At 38.9% G+C, this 23778-nt stretch overlaps 1 protein-coding gene across 3 annotated transcripts in view; it reads right to left on the bottom strand.

The window, feature by feature from the left end:
- Nucleotides 1-1338: 1338 nt before the first annotated feature.
- The window catches only part of MTMR7 (myotubularin related protein 7), a 113751-nt gene continuing 91311 nt past the window's right edge, over nucleotides 1339-23778 (bottom strand). For all 3 annotated transcript variants that reach the window (XM_003256708.4, XM_030812329.1, XM_030812330.1), the window contains 7 exons: nucleotides 15221-15330; nucleotides 13441-13566; nucleotides 11244-11293; nucleotides 9093-9293; nucleotides 7662-7802; nucleotides 5430-5556; nucleotides 1339-3550 (listed from right to left, as the gene is read on the bottom strand). In XM_003256708.4, the coding sequence (XP_003256756.1) occupies nucleotides 3188-3550; nucleotides 5430-5556; nucleotides 7662-7802; nucleotides 9093-9293; nucleotides 11244-11293; nucleotides 13441-13566; nucleotides 15221-15330 (1118 nt within the window). In that variant the 3' untranslated portion in view covers nucleotides 1339-3187. The remainder of the gene's footprint in view (nucleotides 3551-5429; nucleotides 5557-7661; nucleotides 7803-9092; nucleotides 9294-11243; nucleotides 11294-13440; nucleotides 13567-15220; nucleotides 15331-23778) is intronic.

Raw genomic sequence — 23778 nt, 5'->3', positions numbered from 1 at the left:
AATCTTTTGCCAACAATCAGGTTCCTAGAAACCAGGTAGATGCATCCCATAACAAGGGAGGAGCATACCACAGCCCTTCATTTGATTAATTCATTTGATCTATCATCTATTTTATTAAGTACCTACTAGGAATAAGGCATTGTGGAAATACTATACAAAGATAAACATTGTTTAGATGCTTTCCTTTTCACCAGAAAAACAGAAAAAAAAAAAATGAAACATTTTCTTACCAAGTAAGTATCTTCTACATAATCACATGAGTAGTTCATCTCAGTGTTTTTTATTCTTTAAAGTTGAACTATCCCAGTTTCATTCTATACCAGTTAACACAGGTTAGGTTTGCCTTCAAAATTCATTCATTAGATAACCTTGTTACAACCTAGTCATGAAACAGAGGAGTTTGATCACAGCTACCTGCATTTAGCAAATAGACAAATCAGTTTACATAAAGGTTATATATGTCACCCAGGATGAAAAGAATCTGCATTTGAATATGCCCTTATGAATGTGGGTTCTGTTTTTGCAACAGAGATTAAGTGACCATTTTTTCTAATTTTATGGCTATATATTTTCTTCATAAAAATTGGCCACATTGGAGAAGCAGTGCCACAGGAAAAATGAAATGCATGTCAAAGTTTGTATTCTGATTTTACAAGATGAGATAGAAATCAGAATTATAGAGGAATACTTAGGAGTTACTAGACTAATCAGTGTAGGAATTTGTCATAGGTAGAGATTTAAAGGTTAATATCTCAAAATAGAAGAAAATTCTAAATCAGTGAGACATAAATTAAAGAGACCCACTTCAAAGTTGAAAGAAATTTCTAGGCATAAATTGAGACTAGGAAATTTATATCAGAATAGAGGGTGCTTGACCCATATATATGCTTAAATTGAAGGACAGCTCAGATTTATTTTTAGGAGAAGAAAGTAAACTAATGTGCTCTTAAAGAATAAAAATGTATTCTATGGTTTGGTTTCTGTCTGTGATCATCACCTTCCATTCTATAAAAAGCTCAGTTACTGATTTGCTGGGTCATGGTCAAAATTCTTTCTTAGCTATTTCATACTGTGAAAGTACAGTAAAGTTTTAATAAGCAATAAATGTAACCTTTTATATAAATCTCAGTGCTAGGTTAACTTCTAATAAGTAGACAAACATGTTACATAAATTATAATGTCTTGTAAAAAAGTTGAGGGGACTAAAAGTTTATTATGACTCTGATGTAGAAGTTGTCATATTAAAAAACTACATTTTAAAACATCAAATATTTATACTATTTGCTTTTCAAATAAAAGCATAGTGCTGTTTGGCATAGATACTTTGTCATTTTTTTTAATGTTTATTGTTTTTATAGACATACACTGTCAAATGGAAGAAATTAAAGCTGCATCCTCAATATTAGGCAACAGAGTTTCTAAGAATGGACAGCTCCAAGAAGGTTGTGAAGTGAGTTCTGTTGTAAAAATGTGAAAGCCATTACCACTATATCCTAAGTTTTATTTTAGCAAGGTATTCCCTATTACATACAGTATATTGCAGAAAATGAATAAACATTCCTTGTACTTAATTCGGGAACTGCTCAGCAGACAATGCCCAAATTTTATATTCTGAAAGAATTACACTTGCTTTATTTTTTACATTAACAATACTTTTATATCACAGTTCTCTAATATATTCTATTTTTAAATATGATGAACACAATTAAATGTTTTCATTTATATATATTGCAACACTCCTTCCAAATCTTTCATACTAGAGAGATCAGCAATGTTGCCTTCTTGCCCTCTTGACTTTGTCCTCATTTCAGCGAAATGTAATACATTCTCCCATAACAAATCACATTCAAAATATTGATGTAAATTGTAAAGTTTAAATTAATCCTTTCACATATTCAAAATACTGATGTAAATTGTAAAGTTTAAATTAATCCTTTTACATATTCAAAATACTGATGTAAATTGTGAAGTTTAAATTAATCCTTTTACATTCTAGAATGTACTAATATATTAAAAACATACAGTGGGAATACCATTTATTTATGTCCAAACATGGCCACTTTTCCCCACTAAGTTTCATTTAGGTCACCTAGTGAAGTCTTTTTTAACTCATAAGACAGGAGAGGGACTCCCCCTCAAGTGTGCAGTTTAACAAAACAAAAATTCTTTTCAGAACTCAGCAGTCAGTGGTCATGAGATGTTACTAAGGTTAATTAAACCATATTAGCCAGTTACATAATTTCTAAAATGATAGATTACAAAACCTGTTCCCTTCATTAAACAGACATGACAACCCAATTCTCTCGTTCTTGCAACTGGGTTTTCCCTCACATGTTTTACCTACTAACTTTATAATGTGATACTTTGAGATCAGGCTGGTGGCTGGCACACACTGTCGGTAGTGTAGTCTCTAGAATAGTAATAAAAGGTTGTTCTTACAAGAAAGCTGATACTTAAATTCATCTATAAGACCAGGAGAATGAATGTTGCTTCTACCTTGTTAGCTATTAAATCAGTTTTAGAGAAAAAGTGAGATACATGGTTTAGCATTTTTAAATAATGGGGAGAAACAGACTGTAGATCTCAGAGAACAACAACAAAATAACAATTCAAAATATATGCTCTAAGGAAAAGTTAAAGTGATGATTATGCCTGAAAGATAAGCAATTAAAAGCTCCTTAGGAATACATCTATTAACCAAAAAGTGTGCATCTCACCAATGTGCCTGTTTCAGAAATACGTATAAGAGGGTCAGAAAGGAGGATAATGTCAGATGCTTTAGAAAACACAAAATATGCATCTGGAAGTGAACTAAAAGATTCATGATGATCACAGATGTGAGGGAAAGGAGTGGAGGCTTTTTGAGAGATGCATGCTATGACAAGGAAGATATATTCTGATCACTTCAGGTAATGACAGAAGTAACTGCTCTGCAGTGAATATGATTTTCATAGTCTAGGATGAGCTTCAAAATGGTGAATAATTTTCCTTATATTTGATAAATGACTACGTCCTCTTCAGTATCTAAGAAATCAAGAACTGGGCACTTTTTTCCCTTTTCATAGCTGCATTAAAATAGTTCTCAATGACACATACCATTTCTTGTTTTTATGATAAACTACCTTGTTCCCTTCTCTTTGGAAGCGTTGCTTATGTGTCCTTTACTTTGGAACTCCAAAGGGAAACTTCAGGCAGTGAGAAACACGGCTTCATCAGAATCCCGGTCCTTGCCACTATCTTCACTCGGTGCATGCTCACCACCACTTGGAGACCGACAGCTCAAATCCTCCACCCCGGACTCTTGGTCACTGTTGGCTGACAGATCTGGATCTGAACTTTTCAGATTGTCTTGGGTTAGAATCAGAGCAGAATCTTCATCGCCTTGTGAAGGGCTCCGGGATGGAAATGATTTCATATTCCCACTGTAATCCTGGGGAGTGTTGGCTATGCTGTTGTCTGAGGTAGAAAACCCTGAGTGCTTGCTGGGCTCAGTTTGCTTACTCTTCACCTTAGTGCAATTTAACTGGACCTTTTGAATTTTTTCCAGCCTCTAAAAAAGAAATAACAATTTCAGGGGAAAAATCATAAATAATTTATCTTTTTCTATATATGCATGCCTTTAGCATTTATTACCTCCCAGGTGGGTATAATGGTAAGAACATGGGACTCAGAGGGATGTGAGTTCAAACCTGGACTTCACGACCTTGCACAAAATCTGTGAGGCCTGCTTTCTTTATCTCTAATGTAAGGATAATACCTGCCTTGACAGAGGTTTTCTATAATCATAAGCAATATAGCACAGTTGAAGCACCCACTGAACCCTAGTCTCCTTCTTTTCTATACCGACATGGTTTCAAATGATGATTCTCATCCCATGAACTCAAAAAGCATTTTTTAGAAATCAGGAATGAAGTGTTTATCATCTAACTTTTACACTGAGATACAATTCACTTACCAAGAAACTCACCCTTTTAAAGTATACAATTCAGTGGTTTTTATATTCACAAGGTTGTGCAATGATCACTACTAATTGTAAAATACTGTCGTCACCTCCCCTGCCAAAGGAAAACCCCATACTCAATTAGCAGTCATTCCCCATTCCTATCTCCTCTATGGATTTGCCTAGTCTAGATGTTTTATATAAGTTGAATGGAATCATACAATATGTGGCTTTTTGTATCTGGCTTCCTTCACTTAGCTTATGTTCTCAAAGTTCATTCATGGTATTGCTTGTATCAGTACTTCATTCCTTTTTCTGGCTGAACAGTATTCCATTACATGGATATACCACATTTTGTTTTTCCATTCATCATGTCATGGACACTTGGGTTGTTCAGAATACATTTCACCAGATTTCATGTTTTGATGTTAACGGAGGAGGTGTTATAAGATCAAGTATTATGTGTTCATTCAAAAAGCATTCATTTAGGTTATGTGCAAAAGCACCGTGCTGGGCAGTGTGAGGAACAGATAAATACAGACCCAGCCCTAAGGAACATGTAGTAGTGGAGCAGAGAGAGGCAGAGTTCATGCAATGTAAGAATTTCAAAAAGGCAAAAGTTCTTGAAGAGGGATGAAGTGGTAAGGTTAGAAGGAGGAGAACAGAGTAAGTTTCAGGGAGGAAGGAACATTTTAACAGGACTGTGAAAGATTTAAACTTGGACGTTCTGGTAATAGCTAGTAAGCATTCCTGGCAGGAGGAGGGACAGTGAGAGGACAAACACAAAGGTAGGAAGGTCTAAATTGTATACAAGCAGCAGAAACCATTAAATATTAGCATGGAAAAAAAAGATGAAAAGAGAGTATCTCAAATGCCAACCTAAGGAATTTTGACTTTGTAATAAGGAAGAGCCAGTTTTAAAGAGCCAGACTGTTAAAATAGACTAACAGAATTCTAAGATGTTCATAAACTACAGTAGTGCCACTGGAAACAAAGATACCCAATTAGGAAAAGCATTTTCTTATAACCTCCCTGTCCAAGTACAGAGAAGTTAATAGAAGCCAACAGATAGACTTTATAGTCAATCTCCTCTATTACCAATTACAGATTAATATAATAGTTACATAATTTTTAAAAGTGGAGAAAGATTTTTACATGTATTTGATTTTATTCTTTTTCACACTTTTCCAGAAAAAAAAAATTAATTTTACTACTCTCAAATAACAGTAACCAAAAAGTAGACCTAAAATAAGGAACAACCAAAAATTTGTGGAACTGAGCCACAAGCCAGATGTGTGAAATGCATTGAATGCCCAGGTTTGGGCTTCGGTTATCTGAGTCCTGACCTGGATGGGGTTGTGTTTCAGGTGTTCTACTGGCTAAAAATGCAAAATGTTTGTGTTGCACTGAATCTTAAGAGGCTTTCATGAAGCCTTGCTCTTCAAGAAATAAGCACAGAAAATAGATTAACAAAGCAAGTATGTCTTACTTCTTCCAGGGCCTCTAGTTCTTCCTCTAGCTGCTGAGTTTCCTCCTTCACTGCCATTAGGTAATCTGTAACTGATTGTCGGGGCTGCATCCCCTTTTCAAAGCGGTTATACATTCCACTCCAAAACCTGGAAAGGACAGCAGAGTGTCACGATACCACCTTATCACAGTCTGAAAATTCACATCCTCGAGTCTTCTAAGGTATCTATGATACCACAGTCTTAATAATAACCAAATGCAAATTTTCAGCCTCAAAAAAGCCACTACTTAAGGTAATAATTTCATGTTGATGTTTTTTTCCTTGGGTCAGTAAATGCCTTTTGGAGAGAATAAGTTTATGAAAAGTCTACTTGTATATATGAATTAGAAAGCAGAGAATACATTTTTCTAAAATTGAAATAGCACATGTAACCATTTTCTTTTAAGAAAACGGCTCTTAGTTTTGAACTTTGAAATTGTATATTTAGAATCTTTCAGCTACAAAGGGAATCTTAAACTTGCAGCTTTTATCTTTTGTATCACTACCACTAAAAGTTGACATTTGCATTTGCAATAAACACCCCCCCTTTTTTTTATGGCAGAGTTTCGCTCTTGTCACCCAAACCGGAGTGCAGTTGTGTGATATCGGCTCACTGCAATCTCCACCTCCCAGGTTCAAGCTATTCTCCTGCCTCAGCCTCCCAAGTAGCTAGGATTACAGGCATGCACCACCATGCCTAATTTTGTATTTTTTTCTAGTAGAGACAGGGTTTCACCATGTTGGTCAGGTTGGTCACGAACTCCTGACCTCAGGTGATCCACCCACCTCAGCCTCCCAAAGTGCTGGGATTACGGGCGGGAGCCACCATGCCTGACCAATAAGTCCCTTTTTATCCTACACAAAAAAACATACTGGAGCACAGATGAGAAAAATGGTGTTATCATAGAGTTCTCTTTAGACCCACTATTTTATTTATGTAGATAAGTAAGTACTTTGAGAGCAAGGACTTGGTGTCATTGTTTTATCTGCAGTGCCCAGAACAGTCTTTGATCCTCAATAAAATATGTGTTGACTAGCTGTTAATAATAAATTAGTTGCAATCCAATTGGTTGTATGTCAGCAGCTCTTAAAACTTGTTTTACTTGCACTATGGAGGCTTTTGTTTAGCATGATAGAATATTCTGCTATAAATTCTGAGAAAAAAATTGAAATAATTAAGAAAAAAACACTTTGAGAAACGAAATCTATACAGGAAGAAAAGCCATCAAGTCTGTGTCAGGAGTGAGTAGGAAGAAAGAGATGGGGTTTCTGTTTATTCTGCGTGAGTCTTTTGTTGTTGTTGACCGACCTTTGAGTTTTTTCATATTATACAAGCCTAGCAAGGAAGCCAAGGGAAAAAACATACATATCTAGCACATACCTAGTAGAACCTGTAGGATGCCACCCTGCTCTCCCCATCCTCCTCATACATACAATCTTTTTTTTTTTTTTTTTTGAGATGGAGTTTCACTCTTGTTGCCCAGACTGGAGTGCAATGGTGCAGTCTCGGCTCATGGCAACCTCCGCCTCCCTGGTTCAAGTGATTCTCCTGCCTCAGCCTCCCAAGTAGCTAGGATTACAGGCACCCGCCACCATGCCCAGCTAATTTTTGTATTTTTAGTAGAGGGGGGTCTCGCCATGTTGGCCAGGCTTGTCTTGAACTCCTGACCTCGGGTGATCCACCCGCCTCGGCTGATACATACAATCTTAACGTAATTTCCACAAGGGAAGTATTTCCAGTAGGACTTAATTCAGTGGAGACAAAAAGGCAAGCTATTATGTTGGTGCAAAAGTAATTGCGGTTTTTGCCTTTTTATTGTTGTTTAAACAAATGGCAAAAAACACGATTACTTTTGCTCCAACTTTAGTAAGTCATGATCACGGTTGAAACTTGTGATTCCACATTTGACTTAAGGCATTTGCATTATTCTCTTTCATTTGCTTTTAAAAAAATAAATTGGAACTTATCTTTTTATGATATCATTATTAAAAAACATCACCTCCTGAAGAAAATTCCACATTTAGGAGGAATAAAGAGGCAGAGGAGACACTGGCAAAAATACCAGATCAGATATTCAAGCATATCCCCCTGGTGTCTTTTGTGTCCAACAAAAGCCTCAAAGATCAGTGTCATACACTTTGACCTCTGAATGTTAAACGGTACCAGAATCCAAGTTCACACCATAGCTACAAAGTTCCCAAGGGTTTACATACTTGTACATGAAGTTACATGGTGTTGTAGGGAGATGAAGGGTTCCCTGAGTCTGGCTGTGATCAGCTCTAAACAGAGGATTCAGGTAGTCAGCCCGATTCTTCCACAGGTGGGCCCATAATGAGTATGTTCTTTCTTGAATCCTGTTATAAAGAAAATAAGTCTATAAATGACCTACTTTGGTGCTTACACATAGTAGATATGTTATATTAATGCTGGAAAGGAACTAATAATTGTTACCTGAAAACCACGTGTCTGTTTGATAGCAGGTAAATGTATCATCTTGGTGACTTCATGGTATAGAGGGAGAACACTGTAATAATCTCAACTTCACCACCATCTGTACTGGCCTTGACAAGGTGTTCGATTCCTTTAAGTGTTTTTTCTTGTTTGTTTTGTTTTGTTTTGTTTTTTGGTGTGTGTGTGTGTGTTAAGCCGTTCTTTTTGGGGGAGTTTTTTCCCCCAAATAGTCACTGGACATGTATAATTTGTCAGACACTATTCTAAATATTTCACGTTTTCTCTCATTTAATCCTCACTGAGTTGCTATGAGATATGTCTAATTTACAGATGAGGAAACTGAGGAATAGAGAGAGTAAGTGGTTTCCCAAAGTCCTGTAGCTAGTAAGTGGAAAAGCCATATTCAGACCCAAGCAAATACTGTTAGAATTGGCTAGTCAGGTACAAGAAAACAAGTGACCCTAAAGGATACACTCTGCTCCTTCTAAATCATCTCCATTTACCAGGAATCACACTTGAGCTTCCTTAGAGAAAACAAACTAGTATCCACTACAAAAATTAATTTTCTTTATGAGTCCATTTCATGTGAACTGATCGTTCCCCAAATTAAATCTGATAATGTTGTATACACCATAGTTAAAATCATTTCATTTTCTGAAAATTTAAAAAATGTTCTCTCATTTATACTGCCTAAATCACTTTGTTGTTAAGTTTTTTACTATCACTTATTTTAAAGTCCACATTTTATCTACTTTTACCCTTGGATAAATCAATACAGTTTTCATCTGAATAAATTCTGGCTTTAGTTTTATATTTGCTTTCCCAATTAAATTTGCAATTTTTATTATGGTAGCATAGCCACCAAAGATGTCTAACCTTTTCCTTTTAAATGCAAAAACCACTTTTTTGACTCCAGAAAATTCCCTTTCGATATTCATGCATCAAGTCTGTCAAGCTGTCTGTATGTATCAGGCAGAAACTGAGGGAAAAAATGAAACTGTATTTATCTGTCAGTTGATGACATTTAAACCATTTCTGAAATGATGCCAGGAAAAAGAAAATAAAACTCATCTGTCAGTATAGGTATGTGACTAAATGAAAAAAGTCTTCAAAATTATGAAAGGCCACCTAAAATTCTCAGTCGTCAAAATCTTTAAATAAAAGTTAAACACCAAAAACACCAAAACCCTTACTTGAGTTCTTGTCTCTCCTTTTGGCTGTTACATAGGAAGTTTCCAAACTGGCAGGAATAAATGTGATGTTGAATGTGAATCAAAAACCTCTCATTGAACTCAAAGGCACAGGGAAATTGTTCCATTAACTGCCAAACACACTCAATGAACTGGTCAATAACTGGAGAGATTTCTTTTGGGTCACCATCTAGATTGCCATATCTATAAAACAAAGCATTAGAGACCTTTTAAGGCAGACTTATTTTTAAATTAGAAAGCCATAAATGCAAAAACAATCATAAAAGCAACCCTAGTTCCTAAACAATTCTTATCTTACAAACTTGCAATGACAAAAAACGTAGAAAAGTTAAGTTTTTAAATTCAAATTTCCAGAGCAACTTTGTAGTGAAGGTCTGGATAGAAGGGATGTGTTCAAGTTATACTTACAAAAGAAAGTGTTAGTGCAAGAAATAAAATTCAAAGACACTTTCCACAGAAAAAGGGCATTTTTAAATTCCTTCCTTAAAAGTACATTAGAACTTTTAAAATAAATGTTGTACTTTACGAGCGGGTGAGAAGAAATGTCCAAACAACTTTAGGGCTCTTCATTTTTTGCACCGTTTTGTTGGGAAGGGATGAGGAAAAAGACAACTTGAAAAAAAAAAAAATAGTGGTTTCCCAAGTTGCCTGGAATATTCCCATTTCTAAAGCGGTTAAAGCTTGTCACATGATTTATTTCCATGTGACCACAGATTCCACATGTATTTTTATTTTATCTCCCATTGCTTTGCTTTTCAAGAGCACATCAGAATCGTCTTCCTCAAATTTGTATTGATTTTAAAATGAAGACTCCTTAGCCCTTTACACTATTGTGTGAGTTTTACAGAGAATCCAAAAGGATGTTTTGGTGTCATCAAAGACAAAATAACAATATAGAACCCCGTGTGAGTAAGAGATCATCACCTTGAGGAAGAGAAATGAGCAATGATCAGTTTCAGAGTTTTCCCAAGAGTCAGAACATTGTAAATTGTCTAGAAACTTCTCAGATGTTACAGTTTCTCACCTTTGGTAGCTTTAAAAAGGGTTGTCTAATATTAATGTATTTTTTCCTTATCAAACAATTATCTAGCTGATCTTTAGTCATTTCCATATTCTCTCTGTCGTCTGTCTCCTATCTTGGAGATCCTAACTGCCTAGCATATAATATTAATAGAACCCCAAACTGAAAATAATGCCATGTTAAGAAGTTCATCTAATTGAGGGCTTTAATTTTCTCATTTGTAAACAGGATTCCTATGCTTTCCTGGAAAAAATTAGAAAAATAGAATTCTTGAAAATCACAGAATTAGTGATCAATTAATGCTAAAAGCAAAAAACTACAAAAATATACTTGAGCAGTTGCATGCATTTAGAATTTTAAGAAAACACAGTAAAACATTTGAAAATATATGTCAAACTAATGAAACGTGCTGCCTAAATTTAATCACCAAAGACTAAACTAAGTACAGCTATACCATTTAAGATTCAAAGAGTGGAGAACGCCAGAACACAATACAAGCATCATCAACACTGACAAAAGGAGGCTGGTGGCTCCCAAAACAACAGCTTCGGCATCCCCATTCCACAGATGAGGGACCAAAGGTCAGACAGACAGATGTCCAAGGCCAGACAGTGAATACCATGGCCTGGATCTGGACTTGGATGTGTCTGGCTCTGAAGCCTTCATCACCTCTCCAGAGACATCTGGGACAAACTGCATTCCAATACAAATGCCTTAGGACTATAGAAGATCAAAGAGAAACCGTTCCACAGGCAGTTCACAACTTGCAGACTAAAGTGAATCTCTGGACTTCTAAAATGGAATAATTTAGTAAGTCACATGCGAATGGCACGAGGAAGGGAAGGCTGATCTTCACTAGGACAATTAATGAACAAGCATTCTCTGTCTCTTCTAGAACAAGTTAACATTAGTTCTGCCCAGCTGTTACCAAGAGGAATCAGTTATAACTTCATTTATCTGATATGACATATACAACAAAATTTGAGCTTTCTGAATAAACGACACAAACTCTTAAAAAACAAGATGACTTTCCCCTAAATATTCAATTGAAAATTTCAGAAACAGTGCTTTTATTCTAAACATTCAAAACAACAATCTTAAATATTACTTACCGGTGATTAAACTTATGACCAAAGGAAATCCAGTCCTTTTCAATTAATACCTACACAAGAAAGAATACAAATATCATGGAGAGAAGCAAAGGAAAAATAAGAGACCATACAACCAATAACGTTGAGGAATTCAGAGGCACTTGCAGAAGTCCCCATCCTCGAGTAACCTGCAAATGCGTGAACAGGCATTATCCACCCATATAGAGATGCACATGGCAAGGGCAAAGTTGAAGGTCATCCATAGGAACAGTGAGTGGAAATGGATGTATAAAAATGCTGGAACCCCACCCACTGAATGCTTCCTATGTGCCAGGCACTGTTCACATTGCTTTACGTATGATCTCTAACTGTAGGATAGGTATTCTCACTCTTTTAGAAGGGGAAACTGAAGGAAAGAGGTTTCATATCCGCCCATGATCATGCTACTAGGAAGCAGACACCACTTCACAGCCCAGCTCTCTCCACTTCAAACCCCATCTCAACCAATGTGTGATGCTGCCTCTCAGTGTAACGTAAATTACCAACCTCTTTACAAAAAACAATTGGGAAGTTTTTCAGTGATCTTTTCTACACATTAGAACAATTCTAAAATGATGGGGTTTGGGGTATATTCGAAGCTTCAGCCCTGCTTTGAAATTAGGGTTAACATGAATTTCTAACTCTGAAGCAGTCCAGATTATTATTTTTAAATGTTTACTTTGGTTTTGTATTTTATATTGTTTTATATTTTAAAATTTATTTTTGAGACAGGCTCTTACTCAGCCACGTAGGCTGGAGTGCAGTGATGCGATCATGGCTCACTACACCCTTGACCTCCTGAGCTTAAGCGATCCTCCCACCTCAGCCTAAGTAGCTGGGACCACAGGTGGGCTCTACCACACCTGGCTAATTTTTTTAAATTTTTTGTAGAGACGAGGTCTCGCCATGTTGCCCAGGCTGGTCTCAAACTCTGGGGCTCCAGCAATCCTCCTTCCTCAACCTCCCAAAATTCTGGGATTACGGGTGTGAGCCACCGTACCCAGCCTGGATTTTCGAAAGTGTTTAGTCAAGTAATATGGATAGTCTGATCAATATCCCCAATGCTGTAAAGTGGCCAGAGATTAACCCCTACAAAGAAATATGAACTGGTGGAAGTCTGTTCTTGACAACTCGAGACATTTTCTTTGGGTTGTAAGTTTAATGGGGCACAATGAGAACAAGTTGATGATGGAAAAGGATGTGTGCAGGAGAAGACCCTAAGGGCAGTGTGTGACTGGCCACCTCTTTACTCTCCAAATGCAAATGAAGGAATCCAACCCTCCTGACCTCAGTTCAGCAGGGATCTGAGGCAAGAGTATCACTTCGAGGTGTCAGTGCTATCAAAGGTAATTGGAAGTTCTCAGACACTTCCAAAAAAAGAAAAACATCCCAGAGACGGAGCCTGCCTCTTGTCTGAGGGTGTTGCTGATATTACTCAATAATGGAGACCCAGCAGTAAAGATATTCCATTAGGACTCCTTTGTCAGCATCTTCTGTAGCACAGATTCATGATTCATTGAAGCGCTTTCTACCAAATCATGGTTAAGAGGATAATTCATTTTAAGGAACTTATACCAGATTAGTGAAAACTTCACCATCCCAGGCAACTATACAATACTCTGTAGTTGAAAGCAACGTGTTACATTTTGATGCCCACCTAAAAAGTTCAAACTACAGGATATACTCGTAATTTAAGCAAAGAACAACAACAAAAGGCTGTGAAATTTTCAGTATTCTCATCCAGGGGTGTGAAAGACTACTTAAAAAACATACCCTGGAGTGAAAACAGTTTTTCCTACCAAGGACTTTTGGCATACACAATATAGAAAATTTCTTCCCAAAATATTTTTTCTAAAAAGTTTTCTGTTATATATTCATGTTACCTCAAACTTGAAATACTTATGAGCAAATGATATATAAAATTGTCTTACAAATTACCAAATATATTTTATATTTGCCCCAAAACTCATTCAGTAGCATTGACTTGAAATGGTTTCAATATCCCAGAAATTCATCTCTTTATTCCAAGCCTATTTGATGTCTTCCCCTTTAATCTTGCTGAGCTACTAAAAGAAAAATAATGCTGGCAAGAAAACAGCAGTTGCCAGTAGTTGTAAAAACAGGGGTCCATTCCTGGTCAAGGCACCGCCTGTGGGAATGGCCCAGTGGCCACACTCACCATGAAGCCCTTCAGAGTCCGGTAGTGAGGGTCCAGCAGCAGGCTAGCCACCGAGCACACCTGAGCGGTCCTGTCCCAGCCATCAGAACAGTGAACAAGCACACTTGCCCCTTCCTCTGAAACCGCCTAGAAAACACACGATCCACAGAGAGTCACAAAGAATGGCTGTAAAAAGGCAGAACCTCTCATCACAGCCAGGTTTGACTGTATATTTATGGAAAGAAACAGCCAAAACGAAACACCTGTCTATTCATCTATTTAGGGCCCCACCTAATTAGGGCAGAGCCAGAGTGGCCTGGTGCTGGCAGCGAAAGCTTTCCCTTCCCATTCTATCCAGAAGCCACCTCTCAAGTCATCTCCAATAAGCGCATGTACTTACTAAATATAAGCATTCGTCCTATGCAAACGGACCTTCAACCCTCTTCTCTCCCCTCTGGGTTTCCACAATAAGCCTTACTGAAATTCTGGAGTTGCTACTGGCCCCAACCATTTCCAAAAAGGAAAAGGCAAAAAAGCTATAAATTATAGACCTATGAAGTTATAAGTAAAAGGTAAGAGTCAAGTAATGGATCTAAGGTTGAGGAAAGGAGGAATAAACAAAAGTAAAAATGACACCAGAAAATCTCCACTAAGAAAAGAGTATCTATTTGCTATTGCAAATGCACATCATTTTTTGCTAAATATCTTGGCAGTTAACATACGCTGGGAAACATGGGAGAGATTTCATCATAGCATTTATCACTACCTAAAATTCTAGTTTTATTAGTTTATTAATAATCTGTCTCAGCTGGAGGCAGTGGCTCACGCATGTAATCCCAGCACTTTGGGAGGCCGTGGCGGGTGGATCACCTGACGTCAGGAGTCCGTGACCAGCCTGACCAACATGGTGAAACCCCATCTCTACTAAAAATACAAAAATTAGCCAGGCATAGTGGCGCGTGCCAGTAATTCCAGCTACTTGGCAGGCTGAGACAGAAGAATCGCTTGAACCTGGGAGGCAGAGGTTGTAGCGAGCTGAGATCGTGCCACTGCACTCCAGCCTGGGTGACACAGCAAGACTCCCTCTCAAAAAAAAAAAAAAAAAAAAATTCTCTGTCTCCCACAGCAGAATGTAAGCTCTGTGAGGGAAGAGACTTGATCTGCCTTATTCACATCACATCTGTAAAATCTAGAATAGTACCTGGCACTAAATAAAGATTTTTTGAATAAATGATTACCTCAAAACGGGGAACATACCATGGCATCAGGGAAGATATGGTTCTCTTTAGGTATAAATCCAAGGAATTTACTTTTTTTAAAAAAACTGAACAACACAAAAGACACTGCATTCTAAAACAGCTTGTATGAAAGCTGCAGCAACATTTTCCTATGGCAGAATGGACTCTACCTTCCAGCTACAGGAACATGACTTTTGCTTATGCCATGACTAAAAAGAAGGCTCTATTGGATGTAAGCCCCACACCCCATCACTGAAGTAACTCACATTTGGTTGTATTCTACAGGAAATTCTTTCCTCCATCCAGGATTAAGCCTAATCGAAGAGAATACTCTGGAAATATTTTACCATTTGATCACAGTGCTGACATACTATCAGCTAAGCACTGTATTCTTTCGCAAAATCACATCTTCAGTGCACAAACTATATGGAGCTCTACAAAGCTGGCTACCCAGTCAATGCAGTGCAGCTTAGGACAGGGAAGCCCATGGCAGAGGGATACCCATTTTGAAGTCACTGGTTTGCTCATCTGTCCCTTAATTTATTTTCTCTGCAATTGCATACCTTTGCAATGAAGATTCCTGCATCCATTATGGCTTTAATGTGCCTTAACCAGCCAGAGTTCTCCAGACCCCACAGGAAATCACTCATGGAGGGAGATTTAAGTTCACACACTGCAAGATAAATCATGTTATATAAAAGCAAAATTAAGGTACTCTCTCATTTTACATATGATCATGTTTTACAGGTAGTTTGTTAATGATTCCTTTGTTGTAACAGGTATTTTCTGGAAGACTTAAGTCAAAATAAATACCCACATTTACTAAACTTGATTCTATGGAACCATTTCAAGTAAGGCTTTTCTACCTTCTTTGGTCACAGGGAATACTGCACTTGTTTACAAGTATTATATATATGTAAAGTTTAAATCCTAATATTAATGAAAATCAGTAAGAGTTCTGGCGGAAAACATCTATTTGCCTTTCCAGCAAAGTAATTAAACATGGGCCACTAAGGAATATGAATTGGGAGTGCTATGAGGAAAAAAATCATATAACTAATTGTAGCACCTACCCACTTAGAAGTTTCCATCACCCAACCACTTCAGATTAGGATTGTTGTAAAAACACAAAACAGAGAGATCCTAAATTTCTTGAATGGAAATGATCAAATTCCTCTTGCCAATAACCCCCACCCAATGGGAGTAAGGCCTGTAAGCTTAAAAATAACACACATGCCTCTGATCCAATTCTAGAGCATCAGGGTAGAGGCTTTCCCTTTGAGTGAAAATGAAGAAAACCTAGGATCCCAGTGGTATCTATATTTACACAACTAAGGCAGGTGTATAAACACCTCTATAATATTATAAACCACCAACTTTCACCTCAGAAGCTTCTTTTATTTAACGTAAAGCATTAAAAAGCTTTAGAGCCAGTGTTCTGAGTACGTATCACAAATACTGCAATCCAAAGTGGAGGTTTAGACCTATAAAGCCCTATTGAGGAGTCTTATAATCAACCAGTGAAATTCAATCAAGAAGTCATAGATTTCTTTTTATTTTATTGTTCTCTGTGATGCAGTAAACACACATAGGGAAAAGGGAGCCCTTTTTTCTACCCCCAACTCCATGAGCAATGAGCTCTGTAGTCTTGCACATGTTATTCCAGTCTCTGAGCCTCAATTTCTTCATTTTTAAAATGGGGAAGGTGTATAAATTATATCCTTCCAACTCTAAACCCCCAGATTCAACTTTGTGAACTCTTTGAAAGCACTGTGCATATGGGTCACATAGCAGCATTAACAAAAATATTAATTTATCAGATGCCCTGCCTCCAAGAATGCAGGTAAGAGGATTCACTGTGATTTCCTGCAACATAAAAGCCACACACAAAAAAGCACAAGTAGTTAAATTGTGAGTCATAGATGACAACGATGTTGAAGGAAATAACACTGAAATTCCCAGCAAAAAACCCAACCTAAGAAAAACATATTATGAATATGTTTAGGCAAGATTCCAAACTCTTCCTTCCAAATGCCTGCCCTGAGCTGGAAGCACAGCTCTGAAGACCTGATATGCAGCTGGTGAAGGGACAGCCCTTCGAATTCGCTCTGGTTCGGAGCACTACCTAAGGTCACGGTGTTGCCCCTTCCGTACCTCAGGCCCAGCATCACAGGCAGGGAGACACTATGTGTCTGATAAAGTGCATGCAGAACAGTAAAAGAGAGGGTGCTCAGTGGAAGGCCAGTGAAAAATACAATGATTCACAGAATCTATGGCTCCGTTAGCCCTGTAGCCCTGGGTAGTCAGCCTTGGGCTGAGAGTTCCCAAGCTTACAGTTTTAATCATTAAAAGTTACACAATATTTAAACATATAAAGATAAAAATGTAATATATCCTGACAATGAAATACTATTCAGTGATAAAAGGAGATGAGCTATGAAAAGACATGGAGGGAAGTTAAATGCACAGTGCTAAGGGAAAGAAGCCAACTTTTCCTTGAAAAGGCTACATATTACATGATGTCAACTATATGACCTCCTAGAAAAGGCAAAACTATGGAGACAGCAAAAACAATCAGTGGCTGCCAGGGGTTAGGGTTGTGAGAGAAATAAATAGGTGGGGCACAAGAATGTTTAGGGCAGAAAACTGTTCTGTCCACTATGACAGTGGTCACATTCATTATTAAACATTTGTCAAAACCCACAGAATGTCCAACAGCAAGAGGGAACTGTACAGTGGACTTTGAGTGATACTGATGTGCCAGTGTAGGTGCACTGACCACAACGATGTACCACTCTGTAGGGGATGTTAATAATGGAGGTGGCTGTGCGTGTGTGCAGGCAGGGCTAGTTGGGACTCTCTGTACCTTCTGCTCAATTTTGCTGTGAATCTAAAACTGCTCTTAAAAAAAAATCTTTAAAAACATGATAATGTAACAGACATCCAGACTGGCCACAACTGCTCCTGATGTCTCTTAAGAAAAAAAAAAAAAACAACAAAGGCTGGGCACAGTGCCTCACACCTGTAATCCCAGCACTTTGAGAGGCCAAGTCAGAAGGATCATTTGAGCCAAGGAGTTCAAGAACAGCCTATATAAAGTACTGAGACTCAGTCTCTACAAAAAAGAGAAAAAATTAGTGAGACTTGGTGGCACATGCCTATTGTCCCAGCTACTTGGGAGGCTGAGTCGAGAGGATCACTTCAACCCAGGAGTTTGAGGCTGCAGTGAGCTATGATCTTGCCACTGCACTCCATCCTGGGTGATGACAGAGCCAGATCCTGTCTCTAAAAAAATAAAGTTACAAATAAAGTCTTGTGTTTTCGTGTCATCCTGCTTCTTTCCTTTGAAGATTGTTAATATTCCCAAGAACTTCTTGTCCTTTCACTACTTACATAGTAGCTGTGTGGGCTTGGGCTGATTACTTAGCCTCTCTGTGCTTCAGTTTCCTCAACTGTAAAATGGTAATAGCAGCCTCTGTATCAAGTGTTATTATTTATGTTAGCCCTTATTACTATTATTCTCAAATAATATATTTTATAGGTATTAAAATTTACATATATATTATAGTCTGCAATTTTTATCCAACTTTTTTTAGATATCCATATTATGTAAATAAATTTCATTAATTTTAACAGCTATATAATATTCCACTCTATATCTTATTTATCCATCCCCCTATTGTTGACAGTTGTTCCCTCTTTTTTAATAATTACAAACAGTACAATTAAAAAAAAAATCTTTCTACAGTCTCCTTGTAGAAAGTCTCCCTGTACCTGGATTTCTATAAGTGAAATGGGCTGGGTCATAGAGTTCCTAAATCTTCAGCTCTATCATGTACAGTTGGCCTTCTGTATCCTCGGGTTCCACATCCTTGGAGTCAACCAACCACAGAGCACAAATATTTGAAAAAAATAAAAATAACAATACAACAAAAAATACTGGTAATAGAAAACCAATCCAGTGTAACAACTATTTACACAGCATCTACATTGTATTAAGTATTGCAAGTAATGTAGAGATGATTTTAAATATATGGGAGGATGTGCATAGGTTATATGCAAATGCACCAGGTTATTATGTAAGGGACTTCGGCATGTGTGCATGTGAGAATCTATGGGGGCTGGGTTGGGGGAAACAATTCCCCTTGGATACTGAGGGATGACTCTACTCCCAAATTGCTCTTGAAAAGGGCTGCAGTGGTTTATGCTCTCACCAGTAGGGTGGGAAAGTTCCTTTTCCCATATCCCAACTAATGCTTGGTAATGCTGATGCTTTAAGTTTTGCCAATCTTATAATATTTCCCTAAAAATATTAATGGCAGTTTTTGTTTTCTTCTCTGAATTGAATGTTGCTTTCTAGACTTTTTAGAATTTGCTTGCTTATATGTGTGTGTGTGTTGTGGGGGTGTGGTCTCTGTCATGCATGTTGAGCTTTCCTCGGTTTTCTGCTAATTTTTACCTATCCATTCACATGTAGGAGCAAGACGCAGGATGCTGGCTGGCAGTGCTGTGTGCCATGTGCTGTGCGCATGGGCAGGCTTTCTTAGCTGCTGGGCTTTGCTATGGGGGATTTCTCCAATGTAACATCTGCAAGTCCTTTGTCTTGGATGTTTGCAGGCCCTGGCATGGAATCTTCTGAACACCTGAGTGCATCATGTTGGATGCCAATGTCCTAAGAAGACAGCTGGGGCAGTAACCATGGGTCTCATTCTTCCATACTTACACTTTCACTTAATCCCTGTTTTTGGCCTGGAATTCCCCATCCCCTCTTCCAGCTTTGCCCGGTACTCCTGATCCCAGAGTCCCTGTAGTCAACGTTTCCAGAAAGGTTGACTTTCCAGAAAGTGTAACACCATCTTCTCTTGTGGAAGTGTGGAAAGAGGCTTCACTAGGCAGTGCAGGGGAGGAAGGAGGCTGGGATCCAATGAACTGCTTCTTGTGCAAACATTCGGCTACTACTCGTTTCAGAGATACCTGACGGCTCGAATTCCAGAGATTGTCTAAGGATCTGCACTTCTGTTTAGCTTACTTTGGGGTTTCTCATACTTCCGCCATAAATTGCAGCTTTTTTTTTCTAGTCTGTGGCATTACTTATCACTCATCCATTTATTTTGCAGCTTTTATATTTTTGTTTCCATCACCTCCTCTTTCAATCTCCCGTCCTTTTGTATTTTTGCCTTTTTTTCCACTTCATTCTCATTTTAGTGGGACGTCAGGAGGAAGTGGGTAAGTTTTTATGTGTTGTGTTTAACTGGAACAGAAACAAGAAATTACTTTGGGCCTGTGCAAGGCAGAAGCTGGAACTGAGATTCCCTACATCAAACTGAGCTGTTAAAAAAATCCACTCATGCACTCAGGATGATGATGGGAAGCCAGTCTCTGCCTGGACCCTGCATGAGGAAAACAAAAATCTCTCCGGAGATGCAGAAACCCTGGGCCTAGTCTCACACATGTTTGGGATCCAAACACACCTTCCTTATGCACGGAAGCCCCCAAGATAAGGAATTACCATGTTTGGGCTGGGAATCTCACAGACACCCAGCAGACATACACCAAATGCTGCTTAGGAGCAATGCTTCCACCATTCTGTGGAATCCCACAGAAAAAGCTGGGCTGAAGACAAGTTTACAGCACACCAGTGAACAGCGTTCATGATAATGGCTAGCAGGCAGAGGAAAAAAGACACAGGATGAGCACCCCAAGAACCCGATATGATAGAACAGTCATCTGGAACAGGCGTTAGGTTACTGGAACTGGAGCAGGAGGATGGAAGCCTCCCACAAACATAACGGATGGTGTTCCCGATGTGTCTGGACTCACTCTTCCCGTGATTCCAGGACGAATCGCTGTTGGCCACTGCAGTGGGGTCCTACCCCATCATGTCGGCTAATTCACAGCCAGATTTCCTGAGATTCTCTCATCTGGATGGTTCCAGGTTAAGGTCTGCTACAGGTATTTTGCATGTTTGGAAGGTGACGTGAAGTGGCAGCTGATGAGGCTCTCCCTGCCCACTCCAATCTGTCCTCACTCCCCTGCCTCTGATGGCCAGTTCTGTGCCCCCCAGGGACACCTGACACAGGAGAAGCAGCCTCCACAGGCGTCCCCTCCAGCCCCCGCTGCAGGCCTTCACCAGTGACTTGTCCTCTGCTCTTCCAGGCACCCAGCTCTGCACCCTCACATCTCCAACGTCTCCTGAAAACAAGGCCCCTTTTCCAGCGCACTGCTCATTGTCCTGCTTCCCTGATCAAACTCACCGACACTTCCAGATGTTTTTATCAGCAGGGATTTCACATTAGCTTACTCTGCCATCTTGGGAAAATAGGAAGACCTCCTTGTTTAACTTAGATTTTAGTATTATGTGAACTAAACTGTACATCTGAGTAATAATCATGATATACGCATGGGCAATAGCATGTAGCAATGTTTAAGGGCTTCAGAGGCAGACACAGCTGCACTCAAACTCCAGCTCTGCCCATGCTCAGCATGGTAACCTGGGCTAGTTACTGAGCCTTGTTGTCTTCAAATATAAAATGGGGATAAAAACACCTTCCTCAAACAGTTGTGAAGATGAAATAATACAAATAAGCATTACACTGGCATAAAGAAGATACCCAAAAATGGTAGCTATGATACACATTGTATTATCTGTTCCTCCAGCAGGGGTGTCCTGGGAGGAAGGAGGTGTTAGACTCACTCAAACATGTCAACGCTGAAGCTCCGAAAAGTTAAGGCACGAAGTGATCAATAGCAGAAACACATCTCAAATGCAAGTCTTCTGAGAGACAAACATACAGTTTTTGCCACCACACCATGGCTACCTTGGTGGGTTTTACCAGAAGTAATAATAACAACAGTAACACTTACATACCAGGTACCAGACACTATGCTTTACATAGATTAGCTTTAGCTTTTCACTCCTCAAACAGTCATTCTGAGGAAGGCACTCATTCTCATTCTTGATTGTGGAAACCAGTGCAAACAGAGGCTAAGTGCTTGTCCAGCATCTCCCAGCTGATGGATACGTGGTGAGACGAGGCTCCAGTCTGGCTCCAGAGTTCATGCTCTTAATTAATGCCTCTCAACCTCAGGTTGGTTTTTTTTTTCATAATTCTACAGTAACAAATCTTGGTTCCCAAATACCATCAGCTTAAAGGTTATGCTTTCTATCACTTACAACAGTGCTGCCCTAATATAGGAATCACTGCCCTAAAATAGGAATCACTGCCCTAATACAGGAATCACATGTGGCTACAAAACACTTGAAATATGTCCAATTGGAATTGAGATAGATATGCTGTAAGTGTAAAATATGAATCAAATTTTAAAGGCATGGTACACACAAAAAATGCAAAAACACCTCATTACTAGCTTTTTATACTGATAACGTTGAAATAACATTTGGGATAGACTGGGTTAAACAAAACACATTATTAAAATTAATATAAATATATATTTACATAACATGAAATTTTCTTTTTACTTTTAATGTGGCCACCAGAAAGTTTAAACTTCCAAATGTTTTCTGCACTTGTGTCTTGCATTTTACTTCTATGCACAGTATTGACTTAGATTGCTCAAGGAAGCTTAATCTGATCAGAAGTCTTCAAACAGTTTTGCACATGTATCTCTAAAATAAAATATAAAACTACATATTTCCTCACACATCCTGAGATGATGCATCATAGCAAGACTGAGGGTGTGGTAAAGGGTATGCTTTTTTTTTGTAAGGTGGCAACAAGGCAATTAGGAAGGGAGCTGGGAAGGGAGAGACGGCTTACAGCTGGCCCTAGGAGCATTCTGAGAGGCAGGTCATGTAATCGTACTAAGGAGGACATACAGAAGTTGATGATCTAGAAGCCAATTTCCATAAAGTAATGTACCCGGGGTGCACTTCAAAAAGTCTTCCTGCGAACTCAGAGGGGAATGGACCCAACTGGAAGACAGCACAATCTGATGCAAAGGCCAAATGCCAACCCCAAGTTAAAACTGAGCAAGCCCGGCCCTTCTGGAGATCTGTTGCCTTGTGACAGTGCACAGCAATACCGGACAGGCCCTCCAAGCATCAGGCTCACTTCGGCCTGTGCACACGGCCCTGAAACACGGCCCAGTGGAAAGCATGGCAAATTCCAGCACCCTCCATGAGCTCTCACCACTCCCTGGGCCACCTGCTGTTTGGGCTTTCTGTCCAACCCCAGGCCATGCCCCAAAGTGTTCAACTTAATCCTAAAATACACACATTCCACTGCGTGAAGTCTCAGGACGCAACTGATTCCTCCAAGCCTTCCATAGATAACATTCTTTTGCAGTCTTTTTTTCACTGAACAGGCCAAACTTTCCAGTTGGTATTATAGGGCTTAGGGCTAGTTAGCATTCTCATTGATTATAAGTTTAGGGGGCCTGAAGAATACCTTGGCATCAGGCTCTGACAGCCTAGGAACAAAAGGTCCTTTTCACCACCTTCTGTTCCCCCAAGGCATGGAAATGACTGCAAGTTTAAAAATAAAGACACCGGGCTTGCCAGCTAACCTGGAAATGGCCTGTGCCAAAAGCAAGAGAGGAAGGGATGGCCACAGGACCAGGCCCTAGAATGTCCTGCCAGAGAGAATGTCCCCACGCTTCTCTGTCCAGTTAGCTCTCAGCAATGGGACAGGCTGCTGTGCTCTCACCATGTCAGCACTAACAAGGCTTCTTGTTTAACATTTCTGTTTTCAGGAGCATTAACATTGCGTGTGCTGAGTAAAATAACCCCACCAGTTTCTCAAGCAAAGTTAACCACTGAGAGGGTGTTTTCTTCCCCTGTGTGCTGAGTGGCAGTGTGAAAAGCAAAGAGGTCTGCAGATGATTAATAGACATGGGCAGATGGGGATACACTTGAGACCAAAGCGATTAGTGCCTGGATTTTTAAATATAAAACGGTTGGGTTTGTTTGGATAAACACAGGATAAGGCCGAAATACTTATTTGTTCACTCTTGTTGCCAAACCCAAACCAATATTTACAAACCATTTTGCTGAACAAAGTTCATTTCAGCTGACATCAGAGACATATGCCACAAATTGCAGAGAACGGGGCTTACTAATCGGGAGTTTCATGCCCAGGTCTAGTGATATTTGTTTTATATA

This window comes from Nomascus leucogenys, chromosome 4, assembly GCF_006542625.1.
Source record: "Nomascus leucogenys isolate Asia chromosome 4, Asia_NLE_v1, whole genome shotgun sequence".
NCBI classification, from domain to species: domain Eukaryota; kingdom Metazoa; phylum Chordata; class Mammalia; order Primates; family Hylobatidae; genus Nomascus; species Nomascus leucogenys.
The sequence above is the reverse complement of the archived record's forward strand: the minus strand, read 5'-3'. Positions and strand labels throughout refer to the sequence as shown.